This window comes from Callospermophilus lateralis, chromosome 1, assembly GCF_048772815.1.
Source record: "Callospermophilus lateralis isolate mCalLat2 chromosome 1, mCalLat2.hap1, whole genome shotgun sequence".
In the NCBI taxonomy this organism is placed as follows: domain Eukaryota; kingdom Metazoa; phylum Chordata; class Mammalia; order Rodentia; family Sciuridae; genus Callospermophilus; species Callospermophilus lateralis.
The window spans coordinates 43,207,004-43,231,836 of record NC_135305.1 but is presented as its reverse complement, the minus strand read 5'-3'; the positions used below and the strand labels follow the sequence as shown (position 1 = coordinate 43,231,836).

At 40.0% G+C, this 24,833-nt stretch overlaps 1 protein-coding gene and 1 non-coding gene across 5 annotated transcripts in view; both read right to left on the bottom strand.

The window, feature by feature from the left end:
* The window catches only part of St7 (suppression of tumorigenicity 7), a 262,405-nt gene that overhangs the window by 5,905 nt on the left and 231,667 nt on the right, over positions 1-24,833 (bottom strand). For all 4 annotated transcript variants that reach the window (XM_076861670.2, XM_076861677.2, XM_076861683.2 and 1 more), the window contains 3 exons: positions 14,359-14,509; positions 4,897-4,989; positions 2,088-2,227 (listed from right to left, as the gene is read on the bottom strand). In XM_076861670.2, coding sequence (XP_076717785.1) covers positions 2,088-2,227; positions 4,897-4,989; positions 14,359-14,509 — 384 coding nt within the window. The remainder of the gene's footprint in view (positions 1-2,087; positions 2,228-4,896; positions 4,990-14,358; positions 14,510-24,833) is intronic.
* Trnag-ccc (transfer RNA glycine (anticodon CCC)) lies at positions 12,045-12,117 on the bottom strand. Its single transcript has one exon. It is a non-coding gene; the product is annotated as a tRNA-Gly (tRNA).

Here is a 24,833-nt window from a genome sequence, read left to right as displayed (position 1 = left end):
GAATTTGCAAAAGGAAATAGACCTGCTTGACATACTCTCTGAGGGCAGAATAGAAATAAAATGTGAAAATTAAATGAAGGCAGACTTTAGTAGTATAATAAGGACCTCTGAATGATCCAACAATGAAATAGGCTTATGTTCAGTAGCTGACCTCCCCGTGGCTAACAGTTCAAGATGAGTCTAGATGACTTCGTTTGGAGTTACTATTGAAAGCACTTCATTTAAAGTCCCTTTCAAGTCTATGACTACAAGTATAAAGGAAGGGACAAAATATCAAGCAGCATCTGATTTTTACATTGATTTTTTTTCTGAAGAGACCACTACTGTTTATTTATTTAATAATCACTTGTTGAAAGCCTGCTATGTGCCATACTGTGCAAAGATTTGGGGACTCAGAGATGAGAAAGGCACAGTCCTGCTCACAAGGAGCTCCCATTCTAAAGGGGGACAGGATTTCCCAACATATAGAACAGTAAATGTGATCATATAAGTCATAGGATCATGAAGAGAAGACACCTTCACTCAGCTTAGGAGCAATTCAAAGAAAGCTGAGGATAAGAGAATGAAGAGGCATTTGGTAGAGTGGACAGTGGGGTCGTGAGGTGAATGGTATTCCCCATAACAAACAGCACGTGCGAAGGCACTGAGGTGCACAAGGGCCTGGTGCATCTGTGCATGGTAAATAATTCACTATGGCTGAAGAGCAGGTCTATCCAGTAATTAATCGGTAGGGATGAGATTGAAGAGGCAAGCAAGGTCCAGATGATAAAAAGCCCTGCATGTGTTGCTTGAGAACTGGGACTTTATCCTGAAGTAGGTAGGCAACCAACGGAGAAACTCAAGCAGGGAAGTAACATGCTTAGATTTGCAATTTAGCAAGATCATTCTTGGGTCAGTATGAAAGAGGATAAGACTGGAAGCAAGGAGCCCAGTTAAGACAATTAGAGACATCCAGGCAAAAGAAGAAGGACCTGAACTAAGAGAAATGCTGTAAGAGAAAAAGAAGGAAAGGAGAGGAGGTCAGGTACTGGCTGCCTGGTGGCTCAGGATGTTAGAAACCACAACCCACCCAGGTTGAAGGCTGAGCAGGACAGGAAGCAGGAAGTGAGAAAGGAAGGGTGTAGCAGGCTCCTGGAGGAGGTCAGGAATACAGGAGGGGGAGCAGTTTTGATGGTGGGGCAAGGGTGATAAGTTCATATTTGGAAATGGTGACAGTTCGGTGCCAGTGGGATTTCCAGTTCATCTTCAACACTCATGCAAATACTCCTGCAAATCCAGTCCCTGAACTCTGTTGAGCAGAAAATGTCAATCATCTGGAAAGGGATTAAATCAACCCAGCCCAGTTAGAGATAGTCCTGATTCCACTCGCCTTGAAATCTGAATGGAGTTCCAGGGAAATAACTGACACTCTTTTCCTATTCCCTCTGTTTGAAAATCATCTGTGGCACAAGCAGGAACCTTACCCTCACGCATGAGCAGGATGCAATCATCAGTTTAGAACAAGGAAAAAGTGGTAGCTGGCTGTCAGTGCAGGGAGCTTTTCTTATTAAAGCTCTACTCCATAGTCCTCCTTCAAGATTCTCACTGGATTTCCCTATTTCTCAATATCCTGTCAGCATTTTAATACTGTATGCTTCCACACCCTCTCATGGTTCATTCCCGAACAAGTCAAAGGTCTGCAGACATTTAAAAAATACATTTAAATAATCTTTGTAAATGTAAATCTCATCCTTCACAAGGGTAAAGGCACAGTATCCAAGATTAGAACTAATGCCATTTAACTACACAAAACTAAGTGACGACCCCACCCACTTCTCATTTAATAGGATTTCCTAAATTATTTCATGTTTTTGGGCTTATGTATTATTTGGAAATCTATTTTGTGGAAGAAAGCAAGGCATGAACCAACAGTTACCTGTACTTCCCTCTGGCCCTTAACCCTTTGGTTCCACTGGAGATAATGAAATTAAATAGTGAACTCTGCAGTTGGTAAACATTTCTGTGTAACAATCCCCCATTCCTCTTCCACTACCTCCCTTAGAGTTCCCCGTCCATTCCCCGAGGCTTCCCTTTAGGCAAACACTCACAGCTTTTGCAAAGACCCCCATGAGTTCCGGGAACTGGTGTGTCAGGAGGGCCAGCATGGCTGTAAAGGAGCACAATCCAGCAGTGAAGAGAATAAAGAAGGGAAGCTCCTTCTTTGGGTAAACTGAGACTTCATGGAAAGCTGTGGAGAAGATCAGAGGGAATGTTAGGGCTGGAGTGAAGAGCATCTTTGGGGAGTTCCTACCCGGTGGACTGACTATTCAGAGCTCTGGCTGAAACCCATGGGAAATGGAACAGATAGGACACTTGACAACCACAGGTCACAACGGACCCAGCCTTTTGCTGCTCCAGCTGGAGGTACGACAGGGTTAATTTGGGGATAAAACACACTCATGAACAAAAAAAAAGCAGCACTAACTATGTCTACTATAAAATATTCCTTTCTCAAAAGTGAACACAAATGAAATGACAAAACTTTATCTTAATTATCAAACATATATACATTGTACAAAGCCTTGGAAAGTCCAAAGTTAGCATACTGAAAAATACCCTGTCTACATTTTTAACTTGTATTTTTTAAGTTATTATAATGAGGCAATGTTAGTTTATCTTGCACTTTTCCTGGCACACTCCAAGCATGTCAGTGGAGAGTGCTGCCCTGATAGACACTTAGCAAGGACCTCACACACTGGCCTGTTCAACCTGCAAGGGGTGAGAGTCAAGGTTGCTAGGGTTATCTGACACAACCGTAGAAGACTCCTGATTAATATACTTAAAACAATCACCGGAAAAAGAAAGAAAAAAATAAAGCAAAACTGTGTTCTTGGGGTATCTTCATAACTTTTAAACTTCACACACTATGTTTGAGGAAAACCAAACAGTTGTACGAAAGCCAAGAGAACCGACTCCCTCTTTCTACTCATTATGTGACTGCCTGTGACTGTCTGCAGGGTGCAGTGCTGACCAGGGGAGGTATGGGCTATCTGCAAGGAGGAGGAAGAACCAGCTGCCAGGGACCCTGGTGGAGGGGGCTGGGGAACTGCCGGTGAACAACACTGCCCTCTAACCAAAAGGTTCCAAGTGGTCCATTCCCAGGGATATACAGATCTAAAGGCCATTCCTTGACCATTAGGCAGTTGTTACTCAGAGTCCTCAGCCACACTGCTAAAAACTGAGGGTAGAGATGATCAGGGAGGGTCAAAGCACAGGCAAGCATGCCTACCTGCATCTAGGTGGGTCAATCTGCTGGGATTCAAATATAGGGTGGAGGTGCACTTAGGGCCTAATGTGGCAATATTTTACTTATAATGTGAAAAATATGGGTATCATTTAAAATAAACAGCCCTCTTCCTATCCTCATCCTCAAAATTCAGCCCAAAGAAGATTTTGGAGGGAGACCAGACTTGAACTATGGCATTCAACTTAATAAATGTGAGCCATAATTTTCTATTTAAGGCTTATAAAGATTATCCCTATAAAGTTTCTTTTAAGAACTATAATCTTATTCTAATAGGTAATCCATCCCCATGGAAACTTAATTTGGCTCAATTAAAACAGTAAAAAACATTGTACTTTTCAGAAAACCATCTTTTTTAGCAGAAAATGTAAACTTTAACAAGGATCTCCCTGAAGAGGGGAGTCAAAAGGTAAACTGTGGGCCCACAGCAGGGGATTTCTGAAATCAAATCTAATGTTGTGTGAGGCACAAGACACTTCTTACAATAAAACTTGGACAATGAGAAACACATCACTAACATTTCCAAATTCCCTAGGGAACAAATCTCACATTGGGTCTGGCTGGCAAGGAAACACGTGAGGCCCTCCTGCCACTTCCTTCTGGTGGCAACCACCATGTAGGAGATACATAGCTGGCATTTGAAAACTGACTGCACACCAGAGCTCCACAGCTACACCATTCCTCTGGGCAAGTGTCTATTTGTGTTATAATTATGATATACTGGCATAACCAGGATTGGTACAAGGGAGAAGGTGGCAGCAGAAAGGACAGAGAAGAGAGAAGAGCCAAAATTTGGAGGTTATTATCCGAGGGGGAAAAATATGTCCTAAGTCAGGGCCACATAAAGAGCCTGGACATGATCTTTGTACACAGTATGATTTGATAATAACTATTTAGCCTGGATTGTCAAAACAATGCTGTATTACAGTAAACCAAAATAATACTTTCCACATGTGGTGCGGGTCATTAGCCTGCTGGCTTGTAAGGCACTCGAGGGCAGGGTTTTCCTTGTGTGCTTTCATACAGTGTTGAGGCTGCACGTGTGCCCTGCACATGTTAGCCAATTCATTCCATGCAATCCACGAGGTGCTCGCGGGAAATCCCTCTGGCCAAGAGCATTGCATCACCTCGGAAAGCACACCGCCCTGCCACCCGACTTCGCCTCTGGTGGTAGTGCCAGCATCCAAGGGCTGCCCTCCCATTCTCAGCTCCTCTGCAGCTCCTTCTGAAGTCATCCCTTCCTCTTCCATCTCTAGCCTGCGCAGACCACATCTGACCTGCGCCATGACGGACCAGCACAGTGGGTCTTGGTCCCTCACTGGAGTTCTCTGTGCTCAGACCAATCTGCACATGATGCCTTCTCTTCTACATTTCAGTACTTTGGCATCTATCCCTTTGATGACTGTGGAGAGACTTTGAGAGGCAGGAAGTCCAACCCACTCACATAATTCACTTTAATATATATGCTATCAAACAAGGCCAAGGGTTGGGAGAAAAGTAATAAAAAACAAAGAACATTATAAACATTTATCATTCCCACTTCTTCCCATCCCCACCTATGGTCACACCACCTTCCCAGGCTGAAGAGAGGATTACAAAGAGGTGAAACTTACAGGGTAGCAGCTCCCTGTCTGCTGTTTCTGTGCAGATTGGGTATGGATAGAATAGGTGCCCCTTCTCCAAGGGATAAGGGATCATCCGAAAAGCTGAAAAGAAGAGACAATATGTTAGTTTAATGTTTGTCTCATAACTTCCCAGCTTCAAAAAGGGACTTTTGAGCATTTTTACAATGGGGAACACTCCTACAGGGAAGGCAAGACTTACCAAACTCTGAGTCATGTGCCAGATAAAATGTCAGAGATACACTATGATGTATTACTCACACATTAATCTTACACTATATATTCTGGGCAAACATCACAGAACAGGGTGGGGAGAGAGGTGCAGTGGGGGTAGGGAAGCCATCAATATCAATGCCTAGGGTCACATCATCTTTAAAATATTATAAAAATGTTATAAGCACTAATTCAATATAGCTCAGCCAATGGTAATAATGCAAACCTGGATTGAAATGCTTCCCCTAGAAGCAAATGTGGATTGACTTGTTGGAGCTTGTTACAGATGTACAAGTATGAAAGGCATTCTACCATGTCTATTTTAAAAATATGTCTAAGTGGATTAGAATTCCAACCAAGAGGGATAAAAACAAAAATCTAAAAATACATGACTTGGGAAGTATTTCTAAACTTTATGAAACTTTTAAATCTTCAATATCATGTGGGGGAAAATGTATCTGGAGAGATTGATTATCTGTATTTTGATGAAGTCAGGCCACCTAAAATCTGCTTTTGTGGCATCAGATGACATTAGGCCTCACACTGAATTATGGCTTTCCAATCAATCCATCCTTTCCCATTATCGAGTGTGTTATTCTCCCTGTTACGATGTCATCAGCATGTTAGTCTCACTGTTCCTATGAACAGTGCTCATGGAGGTAATTTTTCTTTAACAGATGTCCTTTAACTCCAGCACATGGTAGATGCATAACATAAAAGCTGTACCCTACTCTCGGGATGTCAGATAACAATCCTGGCCTTCATGTGTGTCAGAGAGGAATGGTGGAAATATAGCAATATTTTTTTGTTTCAAATGCCACATTTTAAGGAATTGTAGTTGTAGCTACATCCTCAGCTGTGTAATTACTAAAGCCTTCTTAAAATGCTGTCAATGTACATATTTATCTTTTGCATACTTATTTCAAACAGGAATCAGAAACAAAGAATGTTCTCCCTCACAAGAAATGACAAGGTCCCATTGTAACCAGCATCAGTGCACATATGGTATTTATTCTGGTGTCTGAATATTATTTAAAAGTAAAAACATTATGTATGTGATTCCAGCATTTGGAATGCAGTCAATCTACACCACAGTGGTATCACTGTGAGGTTACAGAACATTGCCACGGAGAATATAAATCACTATAAATGTGGGATTAGAGCTGAGCCAGTTTGCTGGCAGTTTGCTGAGGTAAAAATGTTATCAATTTTCCTCTCATAACAGAAACCTCTTAAACAGAGATTAAAACATTAAAAACACCCCAGACTTTAACTCTTCTTAAAATGAAGGGCTCAGCCTCGTTCAATCAGAACTTCCCTTTCACACAAACAAAGATGACTTTTGCCCATTAGAACAAGCAAGAGAAGAGGTTCCTTGCACAGGTTGTTAATATAGAATCATCATTTGAAGGAACTGGCATCTCTCTCAATAGAACCAGGCTTTCAAGAAGATGAAAACAAACCAAAACAAAACCCAAAAAACCAAAAATCCTTTTAGTGACTTTTATAGCATAAGCTAAAAATCTCTTCTGGGAAGCACAGCTTTTACATTTAAACTATAGTACAGCAGGATCTTAATACCATTTCCCATAAATGATGGCTTCTCTGAAAGCATCCAAAAAATGTGGAAAAACCTACAAGGAAGTTTTTTAAAATCCAGATTCTCCATGTGTAACCAGGCTGCTATAATTAAAGAATCTGTTCAGGTTCATATGATATAAATAAACCCTTAGTTTTCAAAGTGGCTATAAATTTGAATGTTAAATTTTATTCAAAATTGAAGTCAGTTTGTACTTCAGGGAACAATTTTTTAAATGAAATATAGGAGCACAAGATCTTGAGAGTGTTCAACCATAGAAATCTAATGGTTGGCTGGTGTCTTTCAGTCAAATGCTAAATGACTTTTTTTCTCCAGTACTTGGTGTGCATACAGAATTTTGTGCGTTGATTTAGTCTTTATCTTCTTCTAATTGGTTCTCATCTTTTTTGGAGAATGGAGGTATTGATTATATATATAATTCAAAAAATAATGAATATCCATCCATCCATCCATCCATCCATCCATCCATCCATCCACATGGCCTGCATTACGCTTCTACTCCCATGATCATAAAGATGTTTATGGTGCTCTTAAGATCTCTTTCTTATGTCAGTTGTCATTTACATTGATTTCATAAAATAATATTAAGGTTTTTGGCTTCACTAAACAAAAGCAAATACAATTTGTGCTTGCAATTCTATCCTTTACCCACCCTGCTGTGCAGGGTCCAACAAAGTGTGAGATAAGCAAGGGAGGTCTGGAGAGAGCCAGGAAGAGGCACTGCATAAGCTCTGCCAGCCTCACCTCCCACTGCCTGGTCCTTTTCACAGTAAAGACATGCAACGGTTCCATGAGAGCCTCGTGGCTTTAGCCAAAAGTGTAGAAACTTTGCAAGTGCAGGAATTAAGAACACATTGATTTGGTGGTGTAAATAAGAATGACAAAAGGTCATTTGAACAGATCTGTTCTATAAATGACTACAGACCTCCTAAAAATCTTTGAGAAAAGCCACACTCCAGAGAAACTACAAATATGCATGTATTTGGTTTAAAACAAAACAAAAACATCAAGGCTGTTCCAAGTTGATACAGGGCATATGGATGTCACTTCTGCATTTTCCTTTGTGTGCCATCCTCTCCTCCTACGTTGATCCCAGTTAAAGGGTTCAAATGAAGCCGAGATTTAGTTAATGAACACATACTATCCTCCACAATCAAGTCTGAGGCATGACACTGCTTTCTTCCATCCTTGACTAAACACATTTTCTAGGCTCCAAGCTTATCAGTGCTGCCCCAATCAGAGGTTGTCCACCAATACCAGTGAGGGAATCAATAGAACCAAAGAACGGACAGATGGATGGATATGTGAACAAATTAATGACCTCTCACCCTACCCATCATGTGGATGGGGATACAAGGTAATTTCTGAACGTCTGTATATGTTACCTTGTCAAAGAGGATCTCAGAGAATTTTATACAGATTATTTGGAATAGAGAAAACTGAGTTTGAGTCCCAGTTCTACCTCTTATAATTGGTCACTTATCAAAATGTGAGTGCCTTCTTATGTAACCTACACACAGAGAGCCAAGAACACCCTGTCCCTGCACTCACAGAGTTCACGCCTGAGTGCGGTGAACTTGTTCCAATAAACTTCCAAGTAAATGCAACAGTTCCCATTGTGCTGAGGGCTCTGAAGAGGGACAGGCTGTGTGGCGCATGTCTACATGGGAGCAACAGAGTGACATCTACAGGAACAGGACCTGACTCCACCAAAAAGTGCATGGCTCTAGGTGGGTCATTAATTGTTTCCTGTCTGTCTCTTCAGCTGTAAAATGAAAACACCACAGTCCTCACAAGTCTGGCAAATGAACTGAGGACAATAGCAGAGATAAGTGGCTATACACAGTGCCTGGATGTGCAGCAAAGATGAGGCTTCTCTTTACCTTCCCTTCTCTACTAAACATAAAGTTTCTGTTTTCTGTGTTCAGTGACACTTATTAATAAGTAAGGATTCTGCTTGTTTGTTAACAATTATATGTACAAATGGTAGAAGAGAAAATTATCATCATTGATGTTCTACTTTTGACTGCAATGCAAATAACAACCATGAAGGCCAACTGTTTTTTGAGGCATTTTGGTGCAGAAGTGAGGAAAAGTCAAAAGTCAAAAGCCTGATTTGTGATCCACAGTCTTTCACTTTAAAAGTGGAAGAAAACAGCCTTGGGAAAAGAATTTTTCCTTAGTTGGATTTAATGGTGCTCCATCCTAATTTTGAAAGAAAATTCTATGGTTTGATAGTGGACTTGCTAATCTTGTTAGTACCCCTTAGCTCTTTAACCCTCTGTTCCTACTTTCATGTTAGTACTACATGTATCCACACTATCTCACTCTCTCTCTCTCCTCCCCATACACACACACACACACAACCCCCCCCACACACACACTTGTTTGTATGCACATGCGTGTGTGTACACATATGCTAGTGTTTCTCACAAAGTGTTTCAGAGTCTTTGTTGTCTTCCTATCCCCAAACACAATGCCTGACACATAAATGAAATAAATATTTGCTCAATAAGGAATGAATAAATTAATATACAATCAGGAAAATAGCAAAGTCTCTTTAAAAGTTCAGGTGAAGCCAGGCACAGAAGCATTCACCTGCCTGTAGTTCCACCTACTGGGGAGACTAAAGCATGAGGATTGTTTGAGCTCAGAAGTTGAGGGTCAGCCTAGGCAACAGGGAGATCCTATCTCTTAAGAAAAATAAAAAACAAATAAACAACTCAGGTATCTGAATACATTCAGTTTTGGAGGCTGTCATGCTCACTGAGACAACCAGAAACCTCTTATTGTCAATATCTCTTATCCAATCAAGTTGACAATTCAGATTAACCATCACACTGACCAAAGGGAAGGAGCAAGCTGGCTGTGCTGGGCAGTGGGTGGGGAACTGGCTCAGGGTAAGCTAGCCGTGACCATTCATTCTTCCTCCCAAATTATAAAGTGGACAATGGATCTATTATGCTCCTCTTGAATCTACTGGGGGGCAGGGTGGGTCCTCTCTTTAGTAGTCCAAAAGGTGCCAGCCTTATGGAGGAAAGGTTTGCTTGGAGGAAATGCTTAAGAACCACATGTTACAGTGAGCGGTATTTGCCATTAGGTTCAAAGAGAATAAATTAGAATCACAATCTCATCCTATGCTTCAACAATGGGCCATTTTCCCCTCTCAAAGGAAATACCCTGCCTTAGTCCCCCTAAAAAACACCATCTTCAAATCTTATACATTATTTAGTGGATATTTAGTGGATTCTTGGTGGGGGGACTTCAAAAAGAAAATAATTGGTTAAGTGAAAAAAAGAAAGAAACAAAGGCTAAGCGATTTACCCCATGGCATACTAGTCTTCTGATATATAGAACGAGAAAATTAAAGTTCACAGTTGTGGTCAGGAGATGACCTGGCTTTATAAAATAAATAGAGTCAAAATAGAGCCTTGAAAAGATGACAGTAGGAGGGAGATAAGAGCACATCAGTATTTAATACAGGTAAAGCAGAAGATGTGCCATTTAAAACAGGGCCCCATAAGGAGCAATACCATTGTAAATAAGACTGAGTTGAAATGAGACCCTTCATTCATATATGTTTTTTATATTCAGCTCATACTGGCAGGGGTGCGTGTGTTTGAGGATAACCAGAACCTGCAGTGTTTAAAATAAGCATAATTCAGATAAGGTGGCAGCTGTGTAATAATCCAAGAAACATTTTATAAAATCTTATAAATTAAAACTTTCCCCCTTTCTTAATTATCTTGACTTTGAGGAACATATTGTGTAATTTCAGGGGCTGGTACAGTGATGAATCAAACATTTTGGAAACCTTTGAAATGCTGATGTATTTGTGATTGAGGATTCAGGATTTTTTTTTTCCTCTAACTACCATATGTTTCAAACCCAAACAATCTCTGTTATACATTAGCAAGACTTTGGGGTTTTATCAAAAATAGGAGTTTTTTAGCTTGATTGATGGAAAACCCACTTAATTACACAGGATGACTAATGCTCTAACATAATAAATTCATTAACAAGCAAGAAACAAAAAACCAAAAAAAAAAAACCACCACTACCTCTTAACCAACACTTTTAACCAACTTTTTAAAAATTTCCAAAGAATAATCTAATAATGATTTTTTTTAATGTTGAATCTGCTGAAATTAGGAAGTATTATCCTTCTCCCTATATTCTCTTTCTAATGAAAAATGGAAGTTGGGTGAGAGTTGAGGAATGGCTTTGAATTTCAGAATGAAGAAAAATATGATTCAGAGGACAAAACCTAGCTGATGAGGCTGAGATGTCAAGAGGCACCACCAAGTGGTGCGCTGGGGGAAGTGCGCCTCTTGGGCTCAGGCTCAGGATGCAGGCCAGGCCTGCAGACCTCCTGAGAGGGAGCTGGGGCACCAAACTGGAGTGGGGTAGGCATTAAATGTCATCAGTGCTTTATGGTTTCCCAAAATTAGTTAAGTAAATACTACTAAAGCAGCTGAGTCAGAATTCTAATCCAAGTCCTCTAATTTAAAATACAGAACTCTGAACCTCTAATGTAATTCAGAATGAACACAGATCTAGAAGTGAGGTCAAGAGATTGCAGACAATTGTCTGGAGCTTGAGTGGTAATTCTTTCCTCTAAACTGCATGGCAAAAATGCCACAATGAGGTATATTGATTTATACAATTACTTTGTTAAGACTTAAAAAAATTACTGACTACAAAAAAAATTGCATGGCAGACCTACAGCTTTTTTTTTTTCATAGTAACTAAGAGCACTTGTAATGAAAGATTATATTTCTAAAACTATAAACATTATATTTCTAAGCATATATGTGTGTGTGTGTGTGTGTGTGTGTGTGTGTGTGTGTATGCTTGTTGAAAATACATATGCTTGTTATAGGCAATTTGAAAGGTACAAATATTAAGGGGAAAAAATCTTATCCACAACTCAGTGGTAACCACTTAAGACAGTTAAGTGTATTTATTTCCAGTCTCTTTCATTTGTTTATACATATGTATTATTTATTTTATAAAATTTTGTCTCATTCTATATTGAAATGTTTAACTTAATATCAAACAAGAAAATATAATTTTATACAGAATGGTTAACTTTCTAAACACTAGAAAGGAACCAGCTGTCAGAAATATGCCCTAGCCTGTAAGTAGTGATGTAAATTTAAATTGTGGGCTTTCTAGCAACTATCTCAGAATTGGCTGATCTTTGTAACCTTAACCTATTCAATGCAATGAAGGAAAAGTGAACCTGGGTTTACCTACTGGCCCTACCAACAGGACTTCAAGACCTTCAACAAGTCACTCTTTTTTTTTTTTTTTTTTTTTTTTTTGGTGATGCTGGGGATTGAACTCAGGGCCTTGTGCATGGGAGGCAAGCACTCTACCAACTGAGCTATATCCCCAGCCTCAAATCACTCATCTTAATGATTCTTCTGCTTCTGAGAAATTGAGGTTGACATTTCTGTCCTGCCTTACTTAGAAGACTATCAGGAAGGGTAAGTGAAATGATGCAAATGCAAATCCTCTATAAATCACCCAGTTATACAAATACTGCTTCAATGTACATCCTCTGAAGCATTTAGCACATGGTAGGCATTCTCATGGTTCTCATTCTGAAGTCAGATGTCCTGGAAATCTTTGAAAATTGGCAGTTAACTGATTTTGGGTGGGATCACAGCTACCTGATTTTCACAGGAACTTTTTATTGATAAAGATCAAAGGTCAAATTTCCTTTTCCTATAGGTATGGCTTTCTTGACATACAGCTTATGCCTACAAGTTCACCCCCCTCTTTTTATCCTAATAAAGCATTCTGCCAGTCTAAATTGAGGCAATCACACCTCCCTGATAGTATTCCTCTGCTTGATTTTGCAGATCCCTATGTCTATTCACATTTCCCTCAGTGTTACTATCATTCCCAGTCGATCCAGAGCACCTCCCCATCATTATAGGGTTACTAATTTACAAAGAGAATTCTCAGTTATTCCCCATAAGACTTTAATTTTTTATGATGATATCATTCCTAATACCATATCTTTATCACACCTTGCCTCACCCCTCTTTGGGCTCTTTTTACAGGGTTAAATCTAATCAATCAGATCAAATGCCAATCTCTAAATATGTTCTTATTTGGTAGACCAATTTCTCTATTTATCTTTTCCACAACTAACACTAGATAAGGCTTCTTGTATTCAAATCTGCTGAGCTTTTCAGGAGCTTTCTCATGTTTTGATAAAAAAAAAATATTTTTGTCCTTTTTGGTTAGAACACCTTAAGTGCAGCAAGGAGCCCAAGCCAGAGGGGATTGTGCATGTACCCACGCACTCTTGGTGGAGTGTGCTGTTGTACATATGCAAATATGTTATTACACTTATCAAGTAGGGGTGGCAACATTGATAAACTCAACATCCATCAGGTTATAAATAGTAAAATACATGAGTGAACCCACTATTAATTCTCTAAAGAAATATGTCAAAACCACTAAATAAAAAACTTTTGATCCACTTTGAGTCCCATCTTTCCAAAACTTATTTTTACTCAATCCCATTTTGCTCCCTGCTACCTCCCTTCCTGCATCAAGATGGATTCTAGCTGGGCTATGGAAGGGCAGGAAAAGGAAGAAGATTATCAAAATGAAAATGGAAGCAGAAAAGATAAACAGAGTGAAAGAGATTAAAAAGACACTTGTTTGTGAGGCAGATCAGAGCAGGGGTGAACTAGGGAAAAATTATCAAAAGATTCTAATATTTATCATTTTGTTTTCTTATGAGAGAAAAAAAATCATGGTACATGTTGTACTTGTTTTGCTTAAATTAATATTAGCAGAATTTTAATGCACATGTTGTCTAATAATCTTAGGGCTTTTCCTTAATTTACATTCTCCCAAACAGCCCCATTTATTACTGTCCTGGTCCATCAAGGCTCAGTCCAAATCTCATCTGATTCATAAGGTTACCCATGGCTGCTCCACCCTGGAGAAATCACCAGGCAGCTGCCACCTGCTGCTGGTCATTCCTCCCAACTCAACTACACACTTCTCCAGGACAAAGAGACTGTTTAACCTGCCAACAGAGCCTCCCAATTTGTTCCCCCACCAACATACCAGGAATATATTTATTATAACAATGCAACACTTCCCACCACACGCCAGAGTCCAGCAGCCTCTGCTCTTGTTCCAAAACATACCTGCCTTGCCCTTGCAGATGGCCAACCTAGCTACAGTGTAGAACTACTGTGGCTTTTATCCAGCTCTCCTAGAAAAACCATCAAGAAATGGTAATCAGAGTCTAGCACAAGGCCTAATTCCATGCTAAAGATTTTATGATGTTAAAGAAATGTCCAAGTCTCCTAAGAAAGTTTTTAGGATAGTAGACTGGTTCTCCAGAACAGTCCAGATCTATTCAATCTATTGTATAAATTTGCCTTTCCAAGTCTTAGAGTTATGGCATTGTTTGATGACACATACCCACCATTACTAGAGAACTGGAGCACCTAAGTAATTAACTGTCTTAGTGATGGGCCTTTCATAGAAAACAGAGCAAGACATGCAAATCCTCATTATTCATTAGGAACACTTGGGGCAAAAACAGTTTTAACACTTTTTCATGTTCTTAAAAAATGTTTCAAAGAAAGAAAATTACTTACTGCCTTCCCACGTACAATGCAAAAGATTCAAAGCCCCTTCCACCCTCTTCCAGTGGGCGAGATGAAAGAATGCATATGCTATTGCTTCACTGTCTCCTCTCTTCAGGATATGTTCTGGGGGCAGGATTAAACTTTTCATTTCTAGTAGGTACTGAAATAAAAAAGTCAGGAGACAGATGTGTTAATACATAGTAATTTGGAATTCAATATTGAAATAGGTTGATTTCCCTAAAGCCACCATTTATAAGCATTTCATCAAACCTGCAATCTCATTACTACATTTGAAGGCAATTACTAAAACATCCAGCAATTCAAGGTTTGCTGACAGATGATTAGCCTTGTACTAGTTTCCTACAGTGAAGATCAGAGGCTTTCAGGCTAAGATACTCTAATCAAAGAAATAAATATAGACTCAAATAGCATAAAGGAAAATGTAGAAGACACAATAATTTGGTATAATTTTGCAACCAGAATGAAAATATATAAAATGGACACATGAAGGTCATGGAGTTGTATGACTCATCAACAGCTCTAGAGATTGGGATTGACTAGTACTGCCCATTATTTTTTTATTTTTATCTTTCTATACAGATATGCCAAAGAGAAGGACTCTGTTCTTTGAAAACAGCCATCCATAGCTGCTCAGATACAGGAGAGAGGAAGGGTGGCGGCCCGAGGGAAAGGTGCAGTAGACCCTAGACTGTGATGTTCTTTTAGATCCTCTCCTAAAGACTGGAGGGGTCTCAGCTTATACTTCTTCATTCCTGTTTTCTACCAAGGAGGTGAGAAGGTGGGGAAAGAATGGGTATGAGCTGGTATTCTTCCTGGGGGCTGAGAGAAGACTAAATTGCCATTTTTATTCTTTTGTATTTATTCTAGCATTGAAAGGGAAGCAAATTTAGGATATTTTGTATTTGCAAATGTAAACTACTCATCTGGCTGGCATCCTCCTGGTGCTGCATTCTTTCGTATTTTCTTTCCCTGATCCAGCCCCAAAACATCATGGCATGCACCTATGACCACCACAGACAACCACCACTAGGCTTTAAAAAGGAGATCAGCAGACCACAGCGGAATCTGCTTAATTAACACGAGACAAATTCAACTAAAGGAAATGCCACAAAAGATATTCGAATTTTTTAATGTCAGAATCAATTGTCTGGATTTTTTTCTTTTCTTTCTTTCTTTCTTTCTCTTTCTTTCTTTCTTTCTTTCTTCTTTCTTTTGTCAATAGAAATTTATAGAAGAAGGATAGAGTAGAAGTGTAGAAGAGTCTTGGTATGTGGAATGGGGATTATGATTCTACTATCAGCGTTTTGTTGTCAACTAGCTGGGGATTTACACCCTTCGGGCATCACCCAGTTGCCTTTAAGCTTCCTCTCCTGTTGGCACATGTAGAGACTGTATATGCCAGCAGGAGCTGCAAGGACATATTTGGGCTTCTTGGCCAGCAATGGAAACATTTAAAATCTCGATCTGATATTACGAGAAACCTCTAAGCCTCTGGCCTCAAAGAAGAAAGATGAGAAAAGTAGGAGAAAGTTATCCAGATAGAATCAAGAGAACAGTAATATGGCTGTCACCCCTAGCGGGTAGCTGGGATAGAAAATCCTCCTAGACAGAAAGACCTCACTACAATGACTGCTTTCCAGGATGGTCCATGAGAGGGATTTATCATTTTGATGGCAACTCCTCATAGTATGTGTTCCAAAACCTTTGGGTCATTTTCCTTTTTTGACAAACCATTGCTTTCTTTCTGCATCTTGTTTTAAAATAGTACAGGACAAAAATCTTTTGGGAAATGTAATGGTAAGAGAGTTACCTAGCAGCAATCAAACTAGAACTGTATTTACAATGAATATCAATTACAATATAAATATAAATGGTAAAGTTTATGCTCAGAGATACCTGGCCATCTTCTTGTGATTTTGTTGCCTTAAAAGAAGCCATTATAATGTATATTGCTACTGTCAATGATGGTCTTAAAAGACTTCAAGGCTATGAGTCATGAGAAAGATATATAACTTGAAAGTACTATAAATTGTATTTAACTGTTTTGAGTAAGTTAGAGAAGGAAGATCACTTGGTTACCCTTAATAACAGAAAAATACATGAGAAGGAAAATTTCTTGTCTAATGACAGCCCCAAATAACATTTAGATCTGTTTCTAATATTTTAATTATTTATAGCTACCCTGCCTATCAAATAAACAACCTTTAAAATAAGGATTATGCTGTATGAATTTTGAAACAAACCAAATATGAAAACAATTAGCTCAAGTGTCCCAAATGTACTGAAATCTCTTCAAGGCCCCTGAGAATCAGATGAGATTGACAGAAAAGGGGAAAGTAGAATGCCTTTTATTGCTATGATAAGGAAAGTTTCAAAATTGTTTCATTAGGTATTTTTTCTCTTAGTCTAAAGAACTTTGAGAAACAGAGGCAACTTGAAAATGCGCCTGGTATTCAAACACATCTGTGGGTTGCAAACAAACTAAGAGAAGGTAGAAAAGGGAAAACTTTGTGGAGACAGGGTTCAGAAAATTACTGATGCTGGGAGACTCTAGATCTGCACTGTCTCTGTTCTATATGGTAGTTTCTATCTATCATGTGTGGCCACTTAAACTAAAATCACACAAAACTTTTAAAATTCAGTCTTCCATCTCACTAACCATATTTCATGTCTTCATGGGCTGCAGTTGGTAAATGACCACTGTATTGGACAATAGGGATCATTTCCCCTATTACATAAAGTTCTTTTGGATAGCACTCCTGTAGACATTGGTTCCCAATCTTCAAATAACTGAACCTATTTTTAACATGAAAAAATTATACAGATCCTCATGATGGGACTTTGAGTGTAGCATCTACTAGTTGAAAAACACACAGTATGACAATAGCTAAAATAAGGGTAACAAAACAAAAATCCATTTAAAAGCATTGCTGAGCACCAGAGCCTCTACAGACATTTGAAAAATAGTGGTGCACACATGTACGAGACAGAGGGCTCTCTCAGCCAGCAGGCAGAGTGGGCTGCAGATGGTTTCAAGGACATTGTCCATACCCTGAACGCAAGCTGTGAGGTAATGTTTTGCTTCTCTGAGCTCCCTCTGATCTTTGATAAACATGCTTTTTATACACTGCCTTATATTACGTCCTCCAAGTCTTTTTCTCGGCTGGATAAAGACCATGAACCTTGTCATCTTCATCTTAGTTTCTCCTACTGCACTTCCTAAAGTACCTTGCACATTGGGGAGTATATTCATATAAAAGGCAAATTAAATTGAAATCTTGCTTCCTAAGAATACTCTGAAAACGAGCATCCCTGACCCTGCCAGCCCACGGAGGCTGACCAAAGCAACTCACCAAGGAAACTTAGCTCTGCTGTCTCATTGTATCTATTTTATGGCTGAAATAGGTTATGCCTATAAAGGAGATTTATACTCCTTTAGAGTTCCAAACAGAATGTTGGCCCTAACCAAAGGATGAAGGCTAATAACAACAATGTGTTATGTTTTTGGCCAAGCTTAAAATGGCTGGCAAGATCAGTTCTCAACATGTGCAACATTTAAATTAGAAAGGCATGGAACAACATTTCACATCCTACTTGTCAAGAGAAAAATAAATGGAAGAGGGCAGATCCCTATCCACAAGTATGCAGAAATCAATTAGAATAACTGTAGCACACAAATCAGAGAACACGCTTTGCCTGTCTGCATTCACGACTTGGCTTCTACTAGCTAAGTGGCATTCTGCTCTATCCTGCCGGCAGCCTGCCTCCAACTTCCTTCCCAAATTCTCAATCACGCTGACTGAAGTACAGTGCTTCTAAAGATTTCGGAAGCAACTTTTCAAAATCTATTTGTGTCAGAATCTAGTTCCTTATGCCTAATACAAGAGCATATAAAGCAGGATATACACTGAAGAGCAGAGGCTATGGTCTTACATTTGGAACAGCGACTGCTCACTGTGAGGAAAGCTGTAGAAGAGATGTGGCCCATCAGAGCCTACCCCCAGGTGACAGTTAAGGTATCTTTGGTTAAGGTCTCAAAATTGTAAAATAGTTTGAGTGAAAATGATTCCAAAATTATTCTTCTCAGAGATATTAATGTCCAGGAATTAATTTATGATTTTCAATGCCAATAATAGCACAAGTCATATGAAAATCATCAGCAATAATACAGCAAACAAAATGTGGAAGATCAGGATAATTAAATCACAGCACATTTAGATGATGGCTATCAAGTTACTCACAAAACCCAGTGGTGGAAAAATATTTGTTAACATGGAAAATGTTCATTATACACTGCTAAAGGAAAAAAAATCAGTGTACTATAAAAAATATAGCAGGTTATTATTTTTGACAATAAAAATGTGTATTGGAAGGCCACAGATCAAAAGTTAATGGTGGCTAAATATTCAGTTTTAGGGGAGATTAATTTCTTTTGTGTTCTTTCTGTGCTTCCTAAGTTTTCTATAACAAGCTCTACTATTTTTTCTTCTGTGTACATGTATATAGGTGTGTATGTATTTTTATGATACAAACCTATTTTCTAGACTTGCATCAAAAACACAAAAATCAAACCATACAATCAACAAAAAATATAACCAGATATAGTAATTTTTTGCATGTCAACAACTTACTTTAACAAAAGATTTTAAATCCAAAAAACACATTTTTAAAAACATCAGTAAAGAGTTCAGAGAAGAAAACTAGTACCATTTGGAAGACAGGCTATATATTCTCAACTTCAATGTTTGCCTACTCCAAAGGCTTAATAAAACGCACAAGTGGAATAAAATAAAAACATCACAAGTAACTGTGGCTCACTCAGCTCATGCTGTGATGGAGCATGAGGTGTATGTCACAGAGGTCCCAGCCTCCTCACATCTGCCATATTCCACTGTGAACTGCTGTCTGGAATCTTACTCTATCACATAGCTGTAAGACCCTAGACATGCTACTTAATTTCTTGGCACCTCTGTTTGTTCTTCTGTAAAAATGTGGTAACAAAAACAAACATCTTGTTGGTTCTGACTTTGAAGATTACGTAATATATGTAAAAAATGTAAAAAGTACCTGTACTTATATATTTATGTATTCACTGAATGGTGGCTATTTTTGCTGACACACATACATACATACATATATACATAAATAGAAAAAGAGAACAAAGAAATGCTCATATTATTATTGTAGAGGTGAGTTGTATTTTTTGCATGTAGGTGCCCCAAAGATAATTGAGTCTTATTTCTACATAAAACACATGAGCAGTTTTGCCATAATAACAGATTAATTAAAGAGAACTGACTACAGGAGGTCAACTGGCCAATATGGAAATAAGCATAAGGTGCATCTGAATGACCAAATTAAACCTGGTGATCTGTAGCATCACTCAGGGGCCATATCACCACGTGCTTGCTTATTCCTGGTTTTCTCATGTATTCATGATTTGAAAAATATGAAAGTGCCCAAAGTATATCCCAAGGAAAGATATTGCAGTGCCATGGTGTGGCCCAAGGACAGAAATATGGGGGTCCCTTTAGTGTATCCCCGGAGTGTAAATAGGAGAACACCCACAGCTTACCCAAGGACACAGACATGGGAGTATGTAAAATGTATCTAAAGGACACAGATACAAGTGGTTCAGTGTATCCTGAGGACACCACTATGAGAACATCCCCACTGTACCCCAAGGGCAGAAATACGGGATTGCCACAGTGTGCTCCAAGGACACAGACATACGAGCATGCACAACATGCCCCAAGTATATGGATCCAGGAGCACCCACAGGGTACCTTAAGGGCACAGACACGGGCACATGCGGTGTGCCCTCAAGGACACAGAAGTGAAGTGGGAGCACTCAAAATTTATGTCAGGAACATAAATATGCATCAGGTTAAGTCCCTACTTTGATGGTTCGTGATCTTTGTGGGAGTGTTGGTGAGGTGCAGAAGGAGGAAGAGAGCAAAAACAAGAGTGTGTGTAGTCAAGGAAACAACAGAATTCAACATGATGAGTGCCTGAGGAAGAGTACATTTAGCGGTTACAAAGCAAATGGAAGGCATTGTGTCTGAGAAGGCTTCACAGAAAAAAAAAAGATATGAGTCAATCCAATTAAATGAACAAGACTTCACCCTGCGAAGATGGGGGAAGGAGCCATCTAGGCAAGAGCAAGGCTCAGCACTGACCCCAAAACTTCAAAAGGCATCATGTGGCTGTGATCTGGTGAGCATGAGTAATAGCATGATAGCATCTGCCAACATTGGTTAAGTACTAACATATGCCAAGCATTGCCTCAGTGACTCTGAGAGGAACTGATATTATTCCCATTATGCAGATGGGAAAGTGAAGGTTTGGGGAAGTTAGGTAGATTTCCCTGGGCTGCACAGGGTACATATAACAAAAAGCCTTGGAACTCAGGCTTTCTACTGTTCTCCAAGGAAGGGAAACAAGAAAAACAGTTGAAAGGCTTCTGTGACTTGCTCCCTGAGCATGCCCTTTACCTTGAGTTACTATGTAGTTTTCAAACTTTCAAAGACAGAATAAGTTGTACAAAGGAATTAAAAAGACTATTAGAGTATGTGAATGTGATAAGAAATAAGACTGGGGTGTGTCCGGGGAGGGACCTCAGAAAGGTCTTAGGAGAAACACTGCAGCAGCAATTGGGGAATGAGTGGATGTTCTGTGTGGTTTTGAAAGAAATGAGCGAGTTGTGTGTAAGAGCACCTCCTGGGAAGAGATGGGAATTAGCAAAGCCTTGGAAAGCTCCTGTCACACTCTGGGGAGAGGTGACAAAACCAAGTGGGAGGGGAAGGGACTTCCCAGGACTTAACGCCTGATGAGGGTGAGAGAATCTGGACTCAAGGTAACTGTGAAATTTTTAGCTTAGGAAATCAGAATAACATGAGTTCCTTGGCTGGGATACAGATTCCAGAGGGAAAAGAGGCTTAGCAGCAGGAAGTAACAAGGACAAAGAGCTTGCAGAACATCCCTGGAGAGAAGGTCTGGAGGCAGAAGGTCCAGGGCTGTAGCATGAGAGAGAGAAGGGAGAGACTCAGATACGGGTGTCTAGGCCAGAGTGGGGAGCGGGACTGTGGGAGCCCACAGGACCACCAAGGAGAGGGGAGCCAAGAGGAGAGGGCTCCTTCTAAGACCAACACAAGAGGTGGGTAGGAGAGGAAAAGACGCAGGAGGACCTTTCCCAGAGCTCAGGAGTGACACTGAGAAGATGTCATGAAACTGAAATGTCCTCAAGATATGAAGTGGTCAGTGGCTGGGGATTTGGCAAAGTAGAAGGGCATATGTTCGGCATGAGTGAGCCCCTGGGTTCAATCTCCAAGCAGAAAAACAAAAATAAAATAAAAGTGAGAGTTCAGTCAGACACTAGAGGATGAGGTTTGAGAAGTGGCCAAGATGGGGTGGCCTCTGTGAGGATGGACTTGATGAGGGTGATCACGGCAGGAGTGGCATTGGCTTAGGTGGCCTTTGCATGGGTACCTTTGTTGGGAGCAACCATCGCACTTTTTGTTAAAGAGACTTAGAAATTCTTTATTCCTGAGAAATGTGGCTTATAAACTGGTTTCTGTTCATTTTTCTCTGGGTCATATTTCTTCTACAATACATTCTCCTTACTCTAACCCAAAAAAGCCTTGGAACAAAATATGACTTAATTCACAGAAACTTATATTGAAATAATATTTCTGAAATGTGCCATTGATATACAATATCATAGATAATCTGCCAGGGTATTCTGAATTTCTTCTTCCACGCTTCAAGCATTTTTAAATGCTAAAACCCCCTATACATTGTTTCCTAAATTGGATTAAAAAGCAATTTTATACTCTGTCAATCAGCTTTACCAAGATATAAGGGGAGGACTGCTTTAGTGTTTGCATGAAAGAAGAATTTCCATCACTATAACAATGTTCATTCGCATATACAATTACCAAGATGTTTTCCTCCACAAGTCTCTTGAAATCCCCATGAAATTTGAGTCTAGATTAACATTAGATGGGCCTTTTTTTTAAAAAAAAAAAAAGTAAATTTTTAATGGGAATGCATTTCTGTCATAACATTCTTAATTCTTTCTATTTTCTCATAACTCTTCATACTTCCAGACTTAAAATTTAAAAACTAAATATCTATTAGTTTAATTTTCTGACTGGCCCAGGCTGCCTTGCTGGTAAAATGAGTTTCAGGAGTGGAGCAGCCTCCTTCCCCCAGCAACCTCAGAGACTGCTGGGTGGGACCAGTGAGAAGAACACATGGCTCCATGGTTCTGGGATTTTAGTCAAGATTACAACAAAAGCTATCCTTCTGGGTGCTGGGGGGTTTTCTCCTTCACAGCTTCACCCACAACGCCCAGGCACCTCAAGGAGGAGCTGGTCCTGACCCCTCAGCCCTCTTCTCACTGGGGCCTTCTGTTCTATGGGGGTTGGGGCCTTCTGTTCTAGGAGGGTCTCAGAGGCTTGTGTTTTTGGTGGACTGTAGACATCGGTTAGTTTCTCAACTGTATTCAGGGACACCTTGGATTGCTAGGTGCCATAGTTTGGATGTGAAACGTCTCTCAAAGGCCTACATGTTAAAGGTGTGGTTTCCCAACTCATGGTGCTATTGAGATGTAGTAGAACCTTTAAGAGTTTGGGCCTAGTAGAAGGGAGTTGGATCACCTGGTGCATGTCCTTGAAGGGGTTATTGAGACCCTGGCCCCTTCCTCTCCCTTTGCTTCTTGGCTGCCATGAGGTAAAGCAGCTTCCTCTTCCACATGCTCAAACCATGATGTGCTGACTCACCACAGGCCCCAAAACCATGGCCAACTGACCATGGATGGAAACCTCCAAAACTGAGCCAAAATTTTTTTCCTCCTTGTAAGCTGATTATCTCAGGTATTTTGTCAGAGTGATAGAAAGTTTACTACCATACTGGGCTCCCAGATATTTTATGCCAGTTTCAACCAGAGAAGTTCTACTATTATTTGCTTTATTTATAAATAAAAGCAGTTCTAGTTTTATTTTAAACTGCTTTTATTTTTGTGGGGTTTTAGAATTTAAAAATTACTTTTATTTTTGTGGGTTTTTAGAAGTGAAAACGACTGTGAGTGGTCTAAGCACAAGCTGGACCCCCACTGTCTGTGGGGACTGTGCTGGTAGAGAAGAGGACCTGGTACTTGGGAGCCCTTCTTTTTTTTTTGTATTTATTTTTTAGTTTTCGGTGGACACAACATCTTTGTTTGTATGTGGTGCTGAGGATTGAACCGGGGCCGCACGCATGCCAGCCGAGCGCACTACCACTTGAGCCACATCCCCAGCCCTGGGAGCCCTTCTTGATGATACTGATTGGGTCAGATTTTCCTATTAGCCAAAAGTCAATTCTGAGAACCACCATGTCCAGGGTTTTCAGAGTTGAGCAAGAGATTTGGGCATTCTATATACAGTCAGGACACACCCACAGTGCTACACCTTTGGAGAATATTTGTGCAGCAAGCACAGGACCTGGCCTCAGGAAATATTTACCTGAGCCCTCAGTGAGCTGGCTGTCTCCCTTCTAAGAGGTCCTACAGCATGGTGCCTATCTCACAGGGATACTGGCTGGTCTGTCTTCTCAATAACTGGACATTCCTTTGGAATATGGACCACACTGCAATCAGTGTCCCAGTGCCTGATGCATCATAGGAACTAAATGTAGTGAATGCACTATTAGAAGGAAAAAAGGACACTACTGCAGAATTGGACATCTTTAAGGAATGTGGAAGCTGATGGAAAGTAGCAGGAAGATTATCCTCTCCAGGGTCTGGGGCCGTGGCTCAGCAGTAGCCCACTTGCCTGGCATGTGTGAGGCACTGGGTTTGATTTTCTGCACCACATATAAATACATAAATAAACTAAAGGTCTATCAACAAATAGATATATTCCCCTCCATGAGGAAATAAATTTGTGGAGATGGCTCCTGATTATTCTGTTGGAGGGAAGTGGTACCAGTTAAGTAAAAATAGTTCAAATATGCTGTGGTTGATAGGAGACATGGAAAGGTGAGTTAGCTTCCAGCTGAGGGTAGAAAAAGAATTCATGTTCTCTGGTCTTGAGGCCTTTTCCCTCTAATAATAAGAATGGATACCAACTCAGAAAATATACGGACAGGAAGGAAAGGGCTGATGAGTGACTACCTGGGAGACTCCAAAGTCAGTCTTGCTCTGAAAGAAGCATCTGATGACTTTCAGATGGGCCCCTAACTCTCTAAAACGCTAGGCACCTGAAACCTCTGACCACATAGCTCACACTGGAGGAGATTTCCAAACCACCGCCATCTCTCCCTCTCACCCTGCTCCTCCTGCCCTGAGATTGGCAGGGGAACATCATTCTAACAGCTTAATTCCAACTGGTAGAAGACCTCCTAGGAATAAAACAAATAACTGTCTTTTTACATGAGCAAAAGAAAGACTTGAGGAAGAGTCAGAACTTAACAGAAACTGGAAA